The sequence below is a fragment of the Zalophus californianus genome, chromosome 17, assembly GCF_009762305.2.
Source record: "Zalophus californianus isolate mZalCal1 chromosome 17, mZalCal1.pri.v2, whole genome shotgun sequence".
In the NCBI taxonomy this organism is placed as follows: domain Eukaryota; kingdom Metazoa; phylum Chordata; class Mammalia; order Carnivora; family Otariidae; genus Zalophus; species Zalophus californianus.
Window position 1 is genome coordinate 49,324,435 of NC_045611.1, and position 23,017 is coordinate 49,347,451.

At 39.5% G+C, this 23,017-nt stretch overlaps 1 protein-coding gene across 1 annotated transcript in view; it reads right to left on the bottom strand.

Moving 5' to 3' along the window:
* Positions 1 to 6,008: 6,008 nt before the first annotated feature.
* Positions 6,009 to 23,017, bottom strand: part of ZNF235 (zinc finger protein 235) — a 35,855-nt gene continuing 18,846 nt past the window's right edge. Inside the window, exon 5 of the mRNA XM_027618686.2 lies at positions 6,009 to 8,880. Within this exon, the coding sequence (XP_027474487.2) occupies positions 6,941 to 8,880 (1,940 nt within the window). The 3' untranslated portion in view covers positions 6,009 to 6,940. The remainder of the gene's footprint in view (positions 8,881 to 23,017) is intronic.

Genomic DNA, 23,017 nt, shown 5'->3' on the forward strand with positions numbered 1-23,017 from the left:
GAGGGAGAAGCAGACTCCCTGCTGAGCAGGGAGCCTGATGTGGGACTCGATCCCGAGACTCCAGGATCATGACCTGAGCCGAAGGCAGTCGCTTAACCAACTGAGCCACGCAGGCGCCCTATAATAGCTTTTTTTAAATAATAGCTTTTAAAAATCATTGTCTGATTCCCACATCTGGATCATCTTGGCATCGATCTCCATTGATCTGTTTTCTCTTGAGAATAGGTCATGTTTTCCAGTTTTCGTTTTCTCAAATATCTAAATTATATCCTGGGCATTATGATTAATATACTGAGGAAACTGGATTTCATTATGTTCCTCCAGAGTATTTTAAAAAATATTTTTATTAGGCACTTAATTTAGTTGGGCTCAACTTTCCTCTGGGTGGCAACTCAAATTTTAATTCACTTCTGTTAGTATTGGCTTGGCTCCTTTAAATATTCTCTGTCCTTTATAGCTGAGGAGTCAGCCACATATTTGGGAAGTGCTTCTACACAGAATTTGGAGCTTCCCTTCCCTGGCCCTCTTCCAGAATATCCTACACACCTCATTTTCCAATAGCAGTTACGTATAGGCCTTGTACCCTTTTGTTGGAAAAATTAAGGTTTTCCATGTATGTTTTAGCTGCCCTAAAATAGTGCAGACTGGACTTGCTTTCAGGGTTAAAGCCATAAAAAGTAGGAAACTGACCTTATATTATTTCCTTCTTCCAACTGTTGACCCATCTCCAGAATCTGCCTGCTTTTGTTCATTCTCCAGTGCCTTTGGATAGTTTTAATATTTGGTCTAGAATTTATACTTGTTATCAGCTGGAGTTTTAATGCAATAGGAACTACTTGGCCAGCACATTTAAAATGCTTCTATCATTATCATAAAATTCATATATGGTTACTTATGGTTACTTGTTTACATATATTTACACTATTAAGCAGTAATTTTCCAGCTACATCATGACAACTCATGAAATGTTGCACAGATAAGTTATTCTAACAATTGATCAATCTCAAAAGTCTGAAACTTTTTTTTTAAATCCCTAGTGTTGGCATTATTACTGTAATAGCCTTTTCTGAGAATTGCAATATTAAGTGAAAGATAAAAATTGGGGTTGGAACTAGTGGGCAAAAATACACATAAGTCACAGCCTATCTGGACCACATATTGTAGATTGCTTCATCTAGCATATATTCCTAACCCAATTTGCTCTTCTCTGCCTCTTCTATAGACTGGGAAACATAAACACTCTTGAAGTATTTCTTCCTGTGTTAAGAGGTTGCCATGAGACACAGTTTTGGACACTGGGATGTAAATGGAAGTCTGCTCTCCTTTCCAGATATAGGGAGAATTAAGAGAGAGTGAAGAGGGGGTAGAAGTAATGGATTTTAGGTCCTTGTGAGTTCCAAGAGTTATTAAAATGAGAACAAAGAGGGTATAAGCTGGTAAAACAAGAATTGGTGATTAGATAGAATGGAATTTTTGAATCTGAGATTACAGAGGGGTTTCCATTTACATTATCTTATTTCAATTAATTAACATACAGTATATCATTAGTTTCAGATGTAGAGTTCTGTTACTCATCAGTTGCATATTACACCCAGTGCTCATTACATCACATTCCCTCTGTTTACTTTCTTGCTGGCAAGATGTTACCTTTGGAGCCAGGAGCTGAGGTGCTTTGGAAGACAAGACCATTGGTGGCAGAGTAGTCAAGGAACTGAGAGGCCAGGGTTTTGGAAGTGGATATAATAATCTACAAGTAGTCTGACAAGAGTAGTGACAAGGTAGCAAGACTGGTTCTGGAGATAAAATCAAGGAACAAGGAAGAATGAACAGAGATTGATAGGTGGCTGCATGAAGGAATAGTGGGTAGTTTGTGCAAATTAATGAGGGGAGAGGGAGATAATCATTTGGAAGGGAAAATGAACAAAGATAGATACATCCTCTGCCCAAGCCTGGTAACTAGTGCAAGGAGCATGAGAGAAAACAGGATACAATTTGGAAGAGTTTGAGTCCTTGGTGGGGTGACAACTTTCTTCACTGAACTTTCATAATGTTATTAACAATGCCTCATTTACAGGTAGAATTTATTTCCCATTAAACTGTCCAAGCCTCAGAGCAACTGTAGCAACTGTGGAGTTGGTAAACTTTCTTTGACCCTAAAAGTCTATACTCACTAGCTCTCTTTTCATTTATATATAAAAATATATATAAATTTTAATCCTGGCACATTTCAAATATAAAGAAAAATATAACCATTTACAAGCCATCCAACCATTTCCAAACCATCCAACTTTTGTGAATCTACCCAATTTCCACCATGCATTATAACCTCCCCATTCCTGTGACCTGTCTACCCAAAGGACTATAATACAGTCATTAAAGATTAATTTCATGAAAAAAAGTACTTACTGTATATTTCTAAGGCGGTAAATCAAAAACTTTAATAAACATGTCTAAACCATATATCTAAATAAAATCAATACGAATAAAAAATATATTAGGGTACTTTTGGAACTAGAGTTTCATCTGAATTTAATTCCCTTCCCAATTTTTATAAATTACAAGATGGGGAGAGGAGAACCTGAAAGAGAATATCAACATTTAAGAAAATAATCTATCTTTGTTTCACATGAATAATATAACTGGTTGAATGGAGATAAAAGAAATAGGCAAACTAACTTTTAAACAAAGTACTTTGTCTATATATACTTGGTCTAAAGAGAAAAAAGAACCATAAACAAATCCTGAACACAATCAGGTTTGTTTTTTTACAATGCTCTTGTGTAGCAACTCCAAACTACTTGCTATGTATTAGAAGACTGAACAAATCAGTAAATAGATTGATGATAGTAGGAGCCAATTTGACTGTTGGAAGTTAACATGGAATACAGAAAAACTAGAAATACTTACTTGAAGGTATCCACATTTTACACATACATACATAAACAAACATGAAAGACTGGTATCCCAATAATGATAACACACAGCACCCAGATCTTAGTTTCTAAATACCAAACCACTCAAAGGAATCGGGTCTCTACTGTAGACTCTGTGGCTGCAGCAGACAGTATACAAGATAAACCCAAGATGATATTATACCAGAAAACAAGCATTCATATTGATGATAGAGAAAAGAGACCTAGGGAAGAGGGGAAAGCTCTACAGATAGAATGCCAAACGCTAAATATAAGAGGAAGACGGACCAAGAAAGCCATCACTTTGCAATCATCATAGTAATGTTTCAGACAAAAATATCAGTGAACACTAAAACTAGTAGGTGAAAGATAATGAGGTAGTTATTACATAAAGATCTCCCCACAAATTAGTTACTAATTTCAAGGGCAAAACAGCAACTTTATAGTGGAGAACCTTGAAGTCATCAGTATATTCAAGGGATCAAAACTATCACTGATAAAACATATGTTTCCTGTTGTAATGCACTGAGAACTATGTGTCACTCATGGAATACTCTTGCCATGCTAATTTGAATTTAATCACAAGGAATCAAACCCATATTTAGGGATAATCTACAAAATACCCCATACTCTTTGAAGATACGAATTTCATGAAAGACAGAGAAAGGCCGTGTAACTGATCCAGATTCAAAGACTAAAACATGACAACATTATGCAGGGTATGACCCATCTTAAGATTTGATCCTGGAATAGGAAAAAAAAAATTGATATGTGGGACAACTGTGGAATTTGAATAAGTTGTAGATTAGAAAATATTATAAGCAAAGTCTGGTAGTCTTAAAATTTGTTTGCAAATTCCTTGACATTTCTCTTATCAAGAGGTGGAGTCCATGCTCCCTCTCCTTGATCCTAGATAGGTTTTTGTGACTGCCTCCTCAAATTCTAACATTGTAACCTCCAAGGGTAGATTAGACAAGGCCATAGTACTCCTGCTGGTTTCTCTTGGGATACTCTGAGCCTCCACATAGCATCCAGTCAGTATGAAGTGGCCATGCCAAAGGGTCCACATAAAGCTAGAAAGACATGCTTGAGGAACAAAAGCTGTTTGGGTTCTCTCAGCTCAGGTGCTAGACAACTGAATGATCTGGTTGGACTCTAATCACAGTAGATACGCTAAGGCTATATAGGAATTTTATTGTTCTTGCATCTTTCTTGAAAGTTGAGAATACATTGAAAATATAAGCTTTAAAACTCTCAAAACATTACAAGTTTAAAAATGTAGTGGCAATAAGTGAAACCGTATGATAATTGTCTTTCTCAGCTTGACTTATTTCACTTAGCATAAACCCCTCCAATCCCATCCATGTCGATGCAAGTGGTGGGTACTCATCCTTTCTGATGGCTGAGTAATATTCCATTGTATATATGGACCACATCTTCTTTATCCATTTGTCTCTTGAAGGGCATCTTGGCTTCTTCCAGTTTGGCTATTGTGGACATTGCTGCTATGAACATTGGGACATGAGGAATAGCAGGGAGGACATCAGAAGCAGGAAGGGAAAAATGAAGGGGGGTGGGAATCGGAGGGGGAGACGAACCGTGAGAGACTATGGACTCTGGGGAAACAAACTGAGGGTTTCAGAGGGGAGGGGGTGGGGGGATGGGTTAGCCTGGTGATGGGTATTAAGGAGGGCACGTACTGCAATGAGCACTGGGTGTTATACGCAAACAATGAATCATGGAACACTACATCAAAAACTAATGAAATACTGTATGGTGACTAATAAAAAATCAGATCATATTTATACATATATGAGAATATTCTACATATAGATCACAATACACTTATAGGTATGAATATGATCTGGTTACCTTTAAAGGGGGCATTAGAGATTTACGTGTATATGTATCTCCTACAAAACCTTATGTCTCTGGCCACTTTTCTATGTATATCCTGGGTATTTACCAATGTTAGTAACCATAAATTTATTTTTTCATTGCATTCTGCATAATATTCCACTGAATGGATAAGTCCTAAATTGTTTTGTCAATCTAACGGATGAATGCAAATTGTGCCATTACCAACAATGAAACAATGAACATCTTTTCATGTGGATCTGTAAATAGGTTTCATGCCCTATGGTGAGATAAGATTATTAGATTTAGCTTTAAGCTTTAGATTTATTTTTTATTTTATTTTTTAAAGATTTTATTCATTTGACAGAGACAGCCAGAGAGGGAACACAAGCAGGGGGAGTGGGAGAGGGAGAAGCAGGTTTCCTGCAGAGCAGGGAGCCTGATGTGGGGCTTGATCCCAGGACCCTGGGATCATGACCTAAGCTGAAGGCAGATGCTTGCACCCCAAACTTTAGATTTAGATTAGATTTAGCATTAAGGACTATTTATTTGTGCAATTTTATTGTCTCACAGTCTTACTGTTTTGGTAAACAGTAATGTCACTGTAGATAATTTTTCAAAAAGCTAAAACCACCCTAAGCCTCTCTGCCAGAGTAAACCAGGTAGCATGTCCATGAACGTCCCTCTACATATTACCTCCTTGTATGTAAGCACATCTGTAGGTATACATATTATTACTTGGGCCACACATACTGGGAAGGCTCTAATGTAGCTTTCTCATGAATGATGGTTCTCTGTCCTTACAGACCATGTCCTTTTTTTTTGTGTGTGTGGCTGTGTATTAGAATATATTTATTCCACTACTTTGCTAATACTTATTTCCTTTAAAAAAATCAGTATAAACATCCTTGTGTACACTCTCACTTTTGCTATAATCTCCTAAGCAAAGCATCTAGTGCTAGGATTGCCAGGTCAAAGGGTATTTTGATATATATTGACCAGTTAATGTCCACTCCTGACAAGAGGTATTGAACACAGAATGCCCTGTAAACAGTAATCCACCTAAATTGTTACATTTAATGAAATTTCAATAAAAACCCAACTGGTTTCTTGCTCTGCCTTCCATGGGGGGTGGGGGAGAGGTGGGGATGGGGTGTGACAAAATTAATCTGCCAAAGCCCCTGCCTACACAGGTCTGGATGAAGGACTGTGCATAGGGAAGGCAATCTGACCTAAGCATGAAGGGAAATAATGAGAAGAAACCAATTACTAACAATTCAAGTTTACTAAAAAACTTCTTGTCATTAGTAACTACTTTTAACACTTTCAAAGAGTAACAGTGAAATCCTACCTTAATGAATTAGGGTCCAAAATTTCCAGGCATATAAATTGTAGTATGTTATTAGTTAAAAACAGTATTATCAGTCTATAAAATACAAACTAATGATACTAAATATTACACTGTACACAAGGGCTGACATACTACAAAGAACCAGGGCTGGATGGAGGATGGGGGCCATTCACAAATTTCATCCAAATTTGCCTTACTGTGGATGACAGCATGACATGATTTTCTGTACTTGAACGTTTCCTGAAATCTCATTAAGGCTACTTGCAGGATTCCTTTTGAGTATGTTATTATGAAATCTGGGTAGGGGAGTACAATTTTTAAATACTTGTCCTAATGATAGATTTTCTCCCTTTATTCAGTAATTGCTGGGCATCTATTAGGAGCCAAGCACACTTCTACATGGTAGAGATAAAGCAGTGAAAAACATCCCTCCCTACATGGAGGTTACATTGCCGTTGCCGTTAATTTTACTTGTCCCTCATGATACTTTCATTAAAGTTCTGCCCCTAATCTTCATTTATAAGGCCTCTTTCCTGGGTAGACTCAGATGAATTTTGAAATTCTTTTGCGTTGCATCCTGAAAATTGGGACATTCAGAACTCAAACATTGACTGTATTTATAGGTTTTCTCTCTGTGAAATCTGATGTTTGTAAAGAATTTATCTCCCGAGTCCTTAAAACAGCACTTTACAGAGCTTACTTGCATGTGAAGATTCCTTGAGGCTTCTGAATTCTGAAGGAACTTCCCACAATTCCCAGCATCGATTTTCCAGTAGAGAGGAGGATGTGAACTTTGAAGGCTACACCACACCTCACATGTCTACAGATTTCCTCCAGTGTGGACTCTCTGATGGTATACAAGATGTGATCTCTGGCTGAAGCCTTTGCAACAGACATCACATATGTATGGCCTTTCCCCAGTGTGGACCCTCTGATGTGTGTGAAAATGCGAGGCCTGACTGAAGCCTTTACCACACTGCTGACATGTATAGGGTTTCTCTCCTGTGTGAACTCTCTGATGAGCACTGAGCCCAGCACTCCAACTAAATTCTTTCCCACACTCCTCACATTTAAATGGTTTCTCTCCAGTGTGAATTATCTGATGGACTTGAAGATTTGACCTCTGGCTGAAGGCCTTACCACACGTATCACATTTATATGGTTTCTCTCCAGTGTGGACTCTCTGATGGGCTTGAAGATGTGAGGCCTGGCTGAATCGCTTCTGACACGCTTCACACTTGAATGGCTTCTCCCCAGTGTGGACACTCTGATGAGCTTGAAGATTTGAGGCCTGACTGAAGCCCTTCCCACACTCTTCACATTTATAAGGTTTCTCTCCTGTGTGAACCCTCTGATGATTGTGAAGATTCAAGCTCCAATTGAAGCGCTTCCCACACACCTCACATTTGTATGGTTTTTCTCCAGTGTGGACCCTCTGGTGGGCTTGAAAATATGAACTTTGACTGAAGCCTTTACCACACACATTGCAGCGAAATGGTTTCTCTCCTGTGTGAACTCTCTGATGGCTCTGAAAACTTGAGGCTGAACTAAAACCCTTCCCACACTCTTCACACTTATACGGTTTCTCCCCGGTGTGGACTCGTTGGTGGCTGTGAAGGTTAAAGCTCAAACTGAAGCACTTCCCACATTCATCACACTTGTATGGTTTCTCTTCAGTGTGGACTCTTTGATGGGTATGAAGATTTGAGCTACAACTAAAGCGTTTACCACAATCTCCACATTTGTATGGTTTCTCTCCAGTGTGGATTCTCTCGTGGGCCTGAAGATGTGATCTCTGAGTGAAGCCCTTCCCGCATACCTCACATTTGTAAGGTTTCTCTCCAGTGTGAACTCTGCAATGAATATTCAGATCAGTGCTACGACTGAAGCCCTTCCCACAACTTTCACATCGGTAGGGTTTCTCTCCTGTGTGGATAGGCAAATGGGCATAAAGATGTGAGGTCTGATTAAAGCTCTTACCACACTCAAGGCACGAATAGGGCTTCTCCCCTGTGTGGACTCTCTGGTGAGTTTGCAGGTTTGAGCTCTGGCTGAAACCCTTCCCACACTCATGACACCAATAGCGTTTCTTTCCTGTGTAAACACTTTGCTGAATGGGAACAGCTGAGCTATAACTGGTGTCCTTCTCATGTGCACTGTAAGGGGAGGACTTCTTTCCCGAGTGTACCTGTTGATGAAGTTCAAGACTGGGGCCATCACTGAATGCTTTCTCACATTCACTACAGTGGTAGGTCTGCTGGATAAGAGGGGACACCTTACCACAGTCATTATTGTGAGCTTTGTCTCTCTTGTGCACTGTATCGTCATCATGGTGGTGTGAAATACAACTGAAAATGTTAACGTATGGAGCAAATATACATAATTGGCTTTTCATCTGAGTCTTACAACTTCTCTGGTAATTCTGTGTTTCACTTAGATATATTTTACTCCAAGAATTATGAGCTATCCCAGCCAGAAATTCTTGCTTTTCAATAATCTTGGAATGATCCTCTAGAAGATTCATGATACAGCTGTCCTCCACAGAAGCCTGAATACATATTCCTGCTCCCACTTGACAGGGGGAATCACACTGGTCAGGGAACTGAGAACTCTTTCCTTGAATATTTATCACAGAGTCTTGATTTTTGTTTAATTTGCTCACAACACGTCTCTTGATTTGCCAACATGAAAGCTCTCCCAACGAAAGGCACCTTATTCCTGCTTCATGAAGAGTCTCCACCTCATTTTGATTCCTACCTCCTGAAAGAATAAGGATAAAGAATTAGGGACAGAAAGAGTGACATCAGCAAGTTGGTAAACAGAAACTCCAAGCCCTTGTTCCCCAAAGAAAACATTTAAAAAAAAAAAAGGCTAGCTGAAAAAGATCTATAGCAAACAAGGGACCATCCAGTAGAAAAAAATACACTTAAAATGGGAGGAAATTTGGGATCAGCCCAAAGTGAGGGTTTAAGGTCTTCTCAGGTCTTTACTGAGTATGTCTTACCTTGGGGCTGTGTGGGCTTTTCCTCATTCTCCATATGCAGCTACTTTTAAATGTAGTGGCAGTTTTACTTATGGTAAGGTACAGTCTGAAGGATGCAGGAGCCCACCTCGCAATTCCCTACTTCAAACTGGGCAGAGCAGAGCAGACTTTATTTGCATTGGTCTAACCTGTTTGGGGGCTGCTGGAGGGACCAGTGTCGATTCTGTCTGACTAGGAGACAGGGCCTCGGGGGAGCTGCAGGGGGATTACAGACCTGCAGAAGGCTGGGGAGAATGATTACATGTGAAGGAATGCAAAAGAACACCTATGTCCCCATAAAGCTAGGGTGACAATCTTTGGGAGGTTCAGACACTTAAAAGCATCTTTGTATATGATAGAGTTGAGAAACACACACACACATAAGCCCAGGCAAGACACAGGCTCAGAACATTCCTGAGAAGACCTTAAGCCCTCACCATGGGGAGACCCCGGGGTTCACAACACACCCTGCACATTAGTGAAGGTCTTCCCTGAAAAAAAGAGCTGTTTTCAAAAGCATACCAAAAAAAAAAAAAAAAGAAAAAGAAAAACAGGAAAAATGCCTATTTGGAGGAATAAAGTGGCAGCAACGAATAGTCTGTGACGGGTATCAGCAGTGTCAGACAAGGTCTTTAGAACTGTCTGAAATACACTCAAAGAGCTAAACGAGAGAGCAATGTAAGCAGGAAGGCAGAATGGGATGGTCCAGCCCTCGGTACCACACAGGAGCAACAGATAAACAACACCACACAGACAACAATGACTTTGTGAGAACTCTGAAAACCAGTTAAGGTGCAGCAATAATACAATGTTTAACCAAGTAAAAGATGTACTCAAAGCTCTACAAAATTTCCCAAGTTTTTCTTTAAATTTTTTATTGTTAATCACCATACATTACATCATTAGTTTTTTTATGTAGTGTTCCATGATTCATTGTGCATAACACCCAGTGCTCCATGCAGAACGTGCCCTCTTTAGTACCCATCACCAAGCTAACCCATACCCCCACCCCCTCCCCTCTAGAACCCTGTTTGTTTTTCAGAGTCCATCGTCTCTCATGGTTTGTCTCTCCCTCCAATTTACCCCCCTTCATTCTTCCCCTCCTGCTATCTTTTTTTTTCTTAACATATATTATATTATTTGTTTCAGAAGTACAGATCTGTGATTCAACAGTCTTGCACAATTCACAGCACTCACCACGGCACATACCCTCCCCAATGTCTATCACCCAGCCACCCAATCCCTCCCACCCCCGACCACTCCAGCAACCCTCAGTTTGTTCCCTGAGATTAAGAAATCCTCGTGAGGTCATATGATACATGTCTTTCTCTGATTGACTTATTTCACTCAGCATAACACCCTCCAGTTCCATCCACGTTGCAAATGGCAAGATCTCATTCCTTTTGATGGCTGCATAATATTCCATTGCATGTATATACCACATCTTCTTTATCCATTCATCTGTCGATGGACATGTTGACTCTTTCCACAGTTTGGCTATTGTGGACATTGCTGCTATAAACATCGGGGTGCACGTACCCCTTCGGATCCCTACATTTGTATCTTTGGGGTAAATACCCAGTAGTGCAATTGCTGGATCGTATGGTAGCTCTATTTTCAACTTTTTGAGGAACCTCCATACTGTTTTCCAGAGTGGTTGCACCAGCTTGCATTCCCACCAACAGTGTAGGAGGGTTCCCCTTTCTCCACATCCCCGCCAACATCTGTCGTTTCCTGACTTAATTTTAGCCATTCTGACTGGTGTGAGGTGGTATCTCATTGAGGTTTTGATTTGGATTTCCCTGATGCCGAGCAATGTGGAGCACTTTTTCATGCCTCTGTTGGCCATTTGGATGTCTTCTTTGGAAAAATGTCTGTTCATGTCTTCTGCCCATTTCTTGATTGGATTATTCTTTGGGTGTTGAGTTTGATAAGTTCTTTATAGATTTTGGATACTAGCCCTTTATCTGATATGTCATTTGCAAATATCTTCTCCCATTCTGTCAGTTGTCTTTTGGTTTTGTGGACTGTTTCTTTTGCTGTGCAAAAGTTTTTATCTTGATGAGGGCCCAATAGTTCATTTTTGCCCTTGCTTCCCTTGCCTTTGGCGATGTTTCTAGGAAGAAGCTGCTGCGGCTGAGGTCGAAGAGGTTGCTGCCTGTGTTCTCCTTTAGGATTTTGATGGACTCCTGTCTCACGTTTAGGTCTTTCAACCATTTGGAGTCTATTTTTGTGTGTGGTGTAAGGAAATGGTCCAGTTTCATTCTGCTGCATGTGGCTGTCCAATTTTCCCAACACCATTTGTTGAAGAGACTGTCTTTTTTTCATTGGACATTCTTTCCTGCTTTGTCGAAGATTACTTGACCCTAGAGTTGAGGGTCAATTTGTGGGCTCTCGATTCTGTTCCATTGATCTATGTGTCTGTTTTTGTGCCAGTACCATACTGTCTTGATGATGACAGCTTTGTAATAGAGCTGGAAGTCTGGAATTGTGAGGCTGCCAGCTTTGCTTTTCAACATTCCTCTGGCTATTCGGGGTCTTTTCTGGTTCCATACAAACTTTAGGATTATTTGTTCCATTTCTTTGAAAAAAGCGGATGGTATTTTGATGGGGATTGCATTGAATGTGTAGATTGTTCTAGGTAGCATTGACATCTTCACAATATTTGTTCTTCCAATCCATGAGCATGGAACATTTTTCCATTTCTTTGTGTCTTCCTCAATTTCTTTCATGAGTATTTTATAGTTTTCTGAGTACAGATCCTTTGCCTCTTTGGTTAAATTTATTCCTAGGTATCTTATGGTTTTGGGTGCAATTGTAAATGGGATCGACTCCTTCATTTCTCTCTCTTCTGTCTTGTTGGTGTATAGGAATGCCACTGATTTCTGTTCATTGATTTTATATCCTGCCACTTCACTGAATTCCTGGATGAGTTCTAGCGGTTTTGGGGTGGAGTCTTTTGGGTTTTCCACATAAAGTATCATATCATCTGCAAAGAGTGAGAGTTTGACTTCTTCTTTGCCAATTTGGATGCCTTTGAGTTCTTTTTGTTGTCTGATTGCTGTGGCTAGGACTTCTAATACTATGTTGAATAGCAGTGGTGAGAGTGGACATCCCTGCTGCGTTCCTGACCTCAAGGGGAAAGCTCTCGGTTTTTCCCCATTGAGAATGATATTCGCTGTAGGTTTTTCATAGATGGCTTTTAGGATATTGAGGTATGTATCCTCTATCCCTATACTCTGAAGAGTTTTGATCAAGAAAGGATGCTGTACTTTGTCAAATGCTTTTTCTGCATCTATTGAGAGGATCATATGATTCTTGTTCTTTCTTTTGTTAATGTATTGTATCACGTTGATTGATTTGCAGATGTTGAACCAACCTTGCAGCCCAGGGATAAATCCCACTTAGTCGTGTGTGGGTGGGTCGTGTGGGTCGTGAATAATCCTTTTAATGTACTGTTGGGTCCTATTGGCTAGTATTTTGGTGAGAATTTTTGCATCCATGTTCATCAAGGATATTGGTAATTCTCCTTTTTGATGGGGTCTTTGTCTGGTTTTGGGATCAAGGTAATGGCCTCATAAAACGAGTTTGGAAGTTTTCCTTCCATTTCTATTTTTTGGAACAGTTTCAGGAGAATAGGTATTAATTCTTCTTTAAATGTTTGGTAGAATTTTCCTGGGAAGCCATCTGGCCCTGGGTTTTTGTTTGTTGGGAGATTTTTGATGACTGCTTCAATTTCCTTAGTGGTTATAGGTCTGTTCAGGTTTTCTATTTCTTCCTGGTTCAGTTTTGGTAGTTGATACATCTCTAGGAATGCATCCATTTCTTCCAGGTTATCTAATTTGCTGGCATAGAGTTGCTCATAATATGTTCTTATAATTGTATTTCTTTGGTGTTGGTTGTGATCTCTCCTCTTTCATTCATGATTTTGTTGATTTGGGTCATTTCTCTTTTCTTTTTGATAAGTCTGGCCAGGGGCTTATCAATCTTGTTAATTCTGTCAAAGAACCAGCTCCTAGTTTCGTTGATCTGTTCTACTGTTCTTTTGGTTTCTATTTCATTGATTTCTGCTCTGATCTTTATTACTTCTCTTTTTCCTGTTGGGTTTAGGCTTTATTTGCTGTTTTTTTCTCTAGCTCCTTTAGGTGTAGGGTTAGGTTGTGTATTCGAGACCTTTCTTGTTTGAGAAAGGCTTGTATTGCTATATACTTTCCTCTTAGGACTGCCTTTGCTGCATCCCAAAGATTTTGAACAGTTGTGTTTTCATTTTCATTTGTTTCCATGAATTTTTTTTAATCCTTTACTTTCCTGGTTGACCCATTCATTCTTTATTAGGATGCTCTTTAGCCTCCATGTATTTGAGTTCTTTCCGACTTTCCTCTTCTGATTGAGTTCTAGTTTCAAAGCATTGTGGTCTGAAAATATGCAGGGAATAATCCCAATCTTTTGGTACCGGTTGAGACCTGATTTGTGACCTAGGATGTGATCTATTCTGGAGAATGTTCCATGGGCACTAGAGAAGAATGGGTATTCCGTTGCTTTGGGATGGAATGTTCTGAATATGTCTGTGAAGTCCATTTGGTCCAGTGTGTCATTTAAAGTCTTTATTTCCTTGTTGATCTTTTGCTTAGATGATCTGTCCATTCCAGTCGGGGGTGTTAAAGTCCCCCACTATTATTGTTGTCAATGTGTTTCTTTGCTTTTGTTATTAATTGCCTTATATAATTGGCTGCTCCCATGTTAGGGGCATGGATATTTACAATTGTTAGATCTTCTTGTTGGATAGACCCTTTAAGTAGGATATAGTGTCCTCCCTCACCTCTTATTACAGTCTTTGGTTTAAAATCTAATTTGTCTGATATAAGGATTTCCACCCCAGCTTTTTTTTTTTTTTTTTTTTGGTGTCCATTAGCATGGTAAATGGTTTTCCACCCCCTCACTTTCAATCTGGGGGTGTCTTTGGGTCCTAAACGAGTCTCTGGCAGACAGCATATTGATGGGTCTTGTTTTTTAATCCAATCTGATAGCCTGTGTCTTTTGATTGGGGCATTTAGTCCATTTACATTCAGGGTAACTATTGAAAGATATGAATTTAGTGTCATCGTATTGCCTGTAAGGTGACTGTTACTGTATATTGTCTGCGTTCCTTTCTGGTCTATGCTGCTTTTAGGCTCTCTCTTTGCTTAGAGCACCCCTTTCAATATTTCTTGTAGGGCTGGTTTCATGTTTGCAAATTCCTTTAGTTTTTATTTGTCCTGGAAGCTTTTTATCTCTCCTTCAATTTTCAATGACAGCCTAGCTGGATATCGTATTCTTGGCTGCATATTTTTCTCGTTTAGTGCTCTGAATATATAATGCCAGTCCTTTCTGGCCTGCCAGGTCTCTGGATATGTCTGTTGCCAGTCTAATGTTTCTACCATTGTAGGTTACAGATCTCTTCTCCTGAGCGGCTTTCAGGATTTTCTCTTTGTCTCTGAGACTCGTAATTAGATGTCGGGGTGTTGACCTATTTTTATTAATTTTTGAGAGGGGTTCTCTGTGTCTCCTGGATTTTGATGCCTATTTCTTTCCACACATTAGGGAAGTTCTCTGTTATAATTTGCTCCAATATACCTTCTGCCCCTCTTTCTTCTTCTGGGATCCCAATTATACTAATGTTTTGTCTTATGGTACTGCTTATCTCTCAAATTTTGCCCTCGTGATCCAGTAGTTGTTTATCTCTTTCTCAGCTTCTTTATTTTCCATCATTTGGTCTTCTATATTGCTGATTCTCTCTTCTGCCTCATTTATCCTAGCAGTTAGTGCCCCCATTTTTGATTGCACCTTGTTAACAGCCTTTTTGATTTCGACTTGGTTAGATTTTAGTTCTTTTACTTCTCCAGAAAGGGTTTCTCTAATAACTTCCATGCTTTCTTCAAGCCCAGCTAGTATCTTTAAAATCATGATTCTGAACTCTAGGTCTGACATCGTACTAATGTCTATATTGAGTAGGTCCCTGGCAGACGGTACTACCTCTTGTTCTTTTTGTTGAGGTGATTTTTTTCCATCTTGTCATTTTGTCCAGAGAATAGATGAATGAGAGAACAAAATGCTAACAGGGTAACAACGTCCCCAGAAAATATACTCTAAACAAATCAGAAAAGACCTGAAACCAGGGGAAAAGGGAAAGAAAGAAAAAAGAGGAAAAAAAAAACTATGATCAAATATGATCCAGCTGGTGCATAGATCAGTGCCACACACTGGATTTTGGGTGTATTTTGGTCTGTTAGAAGGAAGTGCCTCCCAAAATTTTAAAGACTTCTATATAAGGGTTGATATGATGAAGGGATGGAATATGACTATAAAGATGAAAATTATAAAAAATTTTATAAAAGGAATTAAGTTTGGAAAAAAAGATTTAAAAAAAGTGATCAGGCAGGAGACTAGAACAAAGCCATACTAGAGATTTAGGGTATATTTTGATCTGTTAGAAGAAACCATCTCAATTTTAAAGAGATTATATATACATATATATATATATGTATATATATATATGCCAAAACTAAGGGTAACTACTGTAGGGCTAGAATATGACTCTAAAAATAATAATGTTTTTTTAAAAGGATAAAATGGTTGAAAAAGGGAAAAAGAAAAATTCAAAAAAAACTTAAAGATTAACTTTGAAAGACTAAAGAATCATGGTAAAAAAGCCATGAATTCTATGTGCAGTATTCCCCTAGTGCTGGAGTTCTGTTCTCATTGATGGGTACACTTGGTCTTGGCTGGCTGTTCGTGCTGATCTTCTGGGAGAGGGGCCTGTTGCCGTGGTTCCCAAATGTCTTTGCCTGAGGCGGAATTGTCCCGCCCTGGCTGCTCCAGGGCTCTATCACTTGCCAGAAGCGGCGGACGGAGGCCCCCTTCCCTGCTGTCTACCCTCCCGAATATCACCTCGTATTCACTTCTCCGAACGTCCTACCTTCCAGAAGGTGGTCGCTTTTCTGTTCAGAGAGTTGTTGCTATTCTTTTCTTCGATCTCCTGTTGAGTTCGTAGGTGTTCAGAATGGTTTGATCCGTATCCAGCTGAATTCCTGAGACCAGATGAAATCCAGGTCTTCTACTCCTCCATCTTGCTCCGCCCCCAATTTCCCAGAGTTTTTGCCCGCCCCACCCCTCCTGGTGAGTGTGTGGCAAGGGTGGGAGGAGGCTGCCCAGTTCCTGGTTGCAAACAAGGAAACCTAACTCCTACAAAGGAAAATATCTCCAAAAAACCAAACCTACCAGAAAAGACCCCAAATAGCCAAAGGAATACTGAAAAAAAAACCAAAGCTGGAGGCATCAAAATTCGGACTTCAAGCTGAATTACAAAACTGTAATCATGACATTCACTCTTCTGGAGGAGTCTGTATAAGAGTGACTACTTCCCAAGGTATTTTATCAGGCCAGCGTTACCCTGACACCAAAATCAGACACAGACATTACAAGAAAAGACAACTACAGATCCATACAAAGCTTTGCCAGCTAAATCCAATGATGTATAAAAAGGGCACTAAATCATGGAGTGATTGTTTCGAGAATGCAAGGTTAGTTTAACATTCAAAAATCAGATGAAACACTTTCCTCTATAGATCAGGAACAAGGCATAATCACAGATCACCACAACAAATATAATAATGAAAAAGTTTGAAATATTGTGGGAATTACCAAAAGGTGACACAGAGAAATGAAGCAAGCAAATGCTGTTGGAAAAACAGTGCTGAAAGACTTGATGCAGGGCTGCTATAAACCTTCAGTGTATAAAAACAGAGCTACTCTATGACCCAGCAATTGCTCTACTGGGTATTTATCCCAAAGACACAGATGTAGTGAAAAGGGCCATATGCACCCCAGTGTTCATAGCAGCAATGTCTACAATAGCCAAACTGTGGAAAGAGCCGGGATGCCCTTCAACAGATGAATGGATAAAGATGTGGTCCGTATATACAATGGAATATTAGCCATCAGAAAGGATGAATACCCAAGTTTTGCATCAACATGGATGGGACTGGAGATTATGCTAAGTGAAATAAGTCAAGCAGAGAAAGTCAATTATCCTATGGTTTCACTTATTTGTGGAACATAAGAAATAGCATGGAGGACATTAGGAGAAGGGGGGAAATCGGGGGGGGGAAATGAACCATAAGAGACTATGGACACCGGGATCAAACTGAGGGTTTTGGGGGTGGGGTAGGGGGGATAGGTTAGCCTGGTGATGGGTATTAAGGAGGGCGCGTACTGCATGGAGCACTGGGTGTATATACGCAATGAATCATGAAACACTACATCAAAAACTAATGATGTACTGTATGGTGACTAACATTTAAAAAAAAAACAAACCCACAAATAGAAGTACAAAAAACCCGGTATCTGCGAAGTGCTGTAGAGTGAGGTACGCCTGTATTCAAATAGCCAACAGTTACAGGTATCACCTGCTTTCTGAAAGTTTGTGTTAACTCCACTTCATTTTGACAAAAACCTACATTTGTACTGGCATTTGCTAACCAAAAGAAACCCAAAAAGGATTTTCACTTTTATGAAAATAGGTGAAAAGTGAACATCGAATTTAGTGTTTGTTTTGCAGTGAGCCCTTATAGACGCAGTGTGTACCCTCAGCGGCAAACAGCTAGGCTCTCAGGAACTCCATTCAGCATCTCGGCATTGAAGCCACTATAGCTCTGAACTGTGTCTGGGAGCATCTGTGCTTTATCTCAACTTATTCCGTGCATCCACTAGCAAGATGTGTCTTAGGTACCAAAAAAGCCCGAGAGAGGTTATTTTTGCGGTCTGGGAACAGCCAAAATTTTCCATAGAAATTATTGGTAATTGTTTCTTTATGCCATTTGTTTACAAAATATTTTTTAATTCATGCATTTTTATTGATATTGCATTGGCTGTATAATTAATCTGGGAAGGACTGACTTCTTTAAGCTATTGATTGACTCTTCCCATTCAGGACCACAATATGTCTCTTCACTGATTCTGGCCATTCTTCATGGCCTTCAGGAAAGTTTTATAATTGCCTTCATATAAATCTGGCATATTTCTAGTTAATCCCAAAGAGTTTTATCTTTTTTGTCATTGTTGCTGTTATGAATGAGGTCCTTTTATATATATATATTTTTTCCCATAGGAACCCCCTTTCAGAGAGCAGGGGAAACCTGTACATGAAAGATGTTCAACATCACTAATCATCAGGTAAATGCAAATCAAAACCACAATGAGGTGCCACCTCATGCCTATTAGAATGGCTAGCATCAAAAGAGACAAGAGGTAATAAATGTTGGAGAGGATGTTGAAGAAAGGGAAGCTCGTGCACTGTTGGTGGGATTGTAAACTGGGGCAGCCAGTATGGAAAACAGTGTAGAGGTTCCTCAAAGGATTTTACGATTTTATTTGTCAGAGAGAAAGAGAGGATGCAGACACACACACACACACACACACGCACGCAGGGGGAGCGGCAGGCACAGGGAGAAGCAGACTCCCTGCTGAGCAGGGAGCCCGATGGACCCTGGGATCATGACCTGAGCCAAAGGCAGATGCTTAACTGACTGAGCCACCCAGGTGTCCCTCCTCAAAGCATTTAAAACAGAACTACCACATGTCCCAGCATTCCACTTCTGGGTATATATCTGAGGGAAACAAAATCAGTATGCAGGGGAGATATCTGCACCATGTTCACTGCAGCAGCATTTACAATAGCTAACACACAGAAACAAGTGTCCGTTGATGGATGAATGCGTAAAGAAATTGTGTGTGAGTGGGGGGGGGGGGGAATATTCTGCAGCCATACGTAAGAATTAAATCTTGCCATTATGACAACACAGAAGGACCTCAAGGGCATTATGCTAAGTGAAATAAGTCTGACAAATACTGTATAATCTCTCATAGGTAGGAAAAAAACTCAAAAAAGATAAAATCTGTGGTTACTGAGTATGGGGGAAATGGATGAAAGGGATCAAAAGGTCCCTAATTCCAGTTATAAGTACTGAGGATGTACTGTAACAATGAATATGGCTAACGCTGCTCTATGGCATATTTGAAAATTGCTAAGAATGTAAATCCTAAAAGTTCTCATCACAAGGGAAAAAACCGTTTTTTTTTAAGATTTTTATTTAAGATTTTTATTTATTTGCGAGAGAGAATGAGAGATGGAGAGCACGAGAGGGAGGAGGGTCAGAGGGAGAAGCAGACTCCCCATTGAGCAGAGAGCCCGATGCGGGACTCGATCCCGGGATGCCAGGATCATGACCTGAGCTGAAGGCGGTCACTTAACCAACTGAGCCACCCAGGCGCCCCAAAAAACCGTTTTTTAAAAACCTATGCGAGGTAATAGATTTTAACTAAACTTACTATGGTAAGTCGTTTTGTAATATATGTAAATCAAATCATGATATTCACCTTAAAATTTTAGTGCTTAGGTCAATTATATCTTAATAAAAAAAGAAAAAGGAGAAACAAACTGTTGGCTTTAGAGGCGAGGGGGGTGGGGGGATGGGTTAGCCTGGTGATGGGTGGGTATTAAAGATGGCATGTACTGCATGGAGCACTGGGTGTTATACAAAAACCATGAATCACCACATCAAAAACTAATGATGTACTGTATAGTGACTAACATAACAATAAAATTAGAAAAAGGGGGGCGCCTGGGTGGCTCAGTTGTTAAGCGTCTGCCTTTGGCTCAGGTCATGATTCCGGGCTCCTGGGATTGAGCCCCACATCAGGCTCTCTGCTCTGTGGGAAGCCTGCTTCTCCCTCTCCCCCTGCTTGTGTTCCCTCTCTCGCTGTGTCTGTGTGTGTCAAATAAATAAATAAAATCTTTAAAAAAAAAGCATCAATACAGATACTATGGACATGAAAATAACAGACACTATGAATAACTCTATGCCCACATCTAATAACCTAAATGAAATGGACCAATTCCTTGAAAGACACAATTTGCCAAATCTCAATCTGAATAGACCTAAATCTTTCAAAACAGAAAGCACCAGACCCAGGTGGGTTCACGTGTGAATTCTACCAAACAGTTAAGAAAGGGATTATACTAATTCTCTACAAGAGCTTTCAGAGGACAGAAGCAGAGGGAATGTTTCCTCATTCTATGAGGCCATCATTACCCTAACACCAAAACCAAAGATACAAGAAAACTACAGACCAATGTATTTCATTAACACATGGACTCTGAGAAACAAACTGTGGGCTTTAGAGGGGAGGGGGGTGGCAGGATGAGTTAGCCCAGTGATGGGTATTAAGGAGGGCACGTACTGCATGGAGCACTGGGTGTTATATGAAAACAATAAATCATGGATCACTACATCAAAAATTAATGATGTATGGTGACTAACCTAAATTAAAAAAAGATGCAAAGATCATCAAAAATATTAGCAAATCAAATGCAACTATGTATAAAAAGAATTACACACTGTGACCAAGTGCACCAGGCATGTAAGACTGGTTCAAAACGTGAAAATTAATATCCATCCCATGATACTATCAAAAGAGAGAAAAAGCATTTGATAAAATCCAATACTCGTTTATAATAAAAACTCTCAGCAAACTAGGAATATAGAAGAAATTACTCAACTGGATAAAGGACAACTGTAAAACTAACAGCTAATATCTTTAATTTTATTATGTTAGTCACCATACAGTACATCATTAGGTTTTGACGTAGTGATCCACGATTCATTGTTTTCGTTTTACACCCAGTGCTCCATGCAGTACGTGCCCTCCTTAATGCCCATCACCAGGCTAGCCCACCCCCTCACCCCCTCCCCTCTAAAACCCTCAGTTTGTTTCTCGGAGTCCATAGTCTCTCATGGTTCATCTCTCCCTCTGATTTCCCCCCTTCAGTTTTCCCTTCCTTCTCCTAATGTCCTCCGTGCTTTTCCTTATGTTCCACAAATAAGTGAAACCATATGATAATTGACTTTCTCTGCTTGACTCATTTCACTTAGCATAATCTCCTTAAGTCCCATCCATGTTGATGTAAAAGTTGGATATTCATCCTTTCTGATGGCTGAGTAATATTCCATTGTATATATGGACCACATCTTCTTTATCCATAACTTAATGGTGAGAAACCCAAAACCTTCCTATTAAAATCAGGAAAAAGGATGTCTTTTTTAAAATCGCTTTTGATTTGAAGTGTACCCCTTTTCAATACTGTAAGTCCCAGCAAATGCAAGAAAAGGAAGTAAAAAGGGTACAGATTGCAAAGGAAGAAATAAAACTCATTGTTGGTAGATGATATGACTGTCTATGTAGAAACCCCCAAAGAATCAACCAAAAAAACTCTTGGAACTAATAAACCCTTACAGCAAAGATGTAGGACACAAGATATAGAAAAGTATATTGCTCTCATATACATAAGCAATGGACAAATGGAATTTGAAATTAAAATCACATTATCATTTACATTAGCACCCTCCAAAATGAACTATGTAGGTATGAATCTAACAAGATCTGTATGAGAAAAATTATAAAACTCTGATGAACAAAATCTAAGTAAATGGAAAAATATTCTAAATTCAGGGATAAAAAGACTCAATACTGTCAAGATGTCAGTCCTTTGCAATCCCAATCAAAATCCTGGCAAGATATTTGGTGGATACTGACAAACAGATTTAAAAGTTTATATGGAAACACAAAAGACCCAGAAGAGCCAGAACAATATTGAAGAACAACAAAGCTGGAGGACTGACATTAATCAACTTCTAAGTTTACTATCTAAAGCTGCAGTATTCAAGATGGTGTAGTACTGGCAAAAGAACAGATGAATAGACCACTGGAACAGAATAAAGAGCTAAGAAATAGGCCCAAATATAATCAACTGATCTTTGACAAAAAAGTAAAGGCAATACAATGAAGCAAAGATAGTCTTTTTGACAAATGGTGCTGGAACTGGACATTCACATGCAAAAAAAAAAAAACTTTTCACAAAGATTAAATCATAGACCTTAATGTAAATACAAAACTGTCATACTCCTAAGTTTCTGCTCTGTGAAAGCCACTGTCGAGAGTAAGACAAGCCACAGACAGGGAGAAAATATTTGTGAAAAATATATGTGGTAAAGGAATGTTACTCAACATATACACAAAGAACTCTTCAAAGTCAACCATAAGAAAACAATCCACTTAAAATATGGGTAGGGGCGCCTGGGTGGCTCAGTCGTTAAGCGTCTGCCTTCAGCTTGGTTCATGATCCCAGGGTCCTGGGATCGAGCCCCATGTCGGGCTCCCTGCTCAGCGGGAACCCTGCTTCTCCCTCTCCCACTCCCCCTGCTTGTGTTCCCTCTCTCACTGTGTCGCTGTCTGTCAAATAAAACCTTTAAAAAAAATAAAATATGGGTAAAAAGACATGAACAGACCCATCACCAAAGAAAATTATACAGACAGCAAACAGGCCCACGAAAAGGTGTTCGACATCGTCATATGTCTTTAGTGAACTGCAAATTAAGATACCACTACACCTGTTAGAATGGCCAAAATCCCAAACAATGACAACACCATTGCTGGTGAGGATGTGGGGCAACTGGAACTCTCAATTCACCGTTGCTGAAAATTTGGCAGTTTCTCTTAAAACTACAAAAGTAAATTGTGGACCTTGGTCTTTACCCAAATGAGTTGAAAACATGTCCATACAAAAATCATCACACAGAAGTTTACATCGGCTTTATTTGTAACTGTCAAAACTTGGAAGCAATCAACTGAATGGATGAATAAACTGGTACATCCAGACAATGGACTATTATCCAGTGCTCAAAAGAAAAGACCTACCGAGCCTTCAAGTAACTGTAAATTACTAGGTGAAAGAAGTGAGTCTGAAACAACTAAAAGCTCTAAGAGTCTACCTGTAGGGTG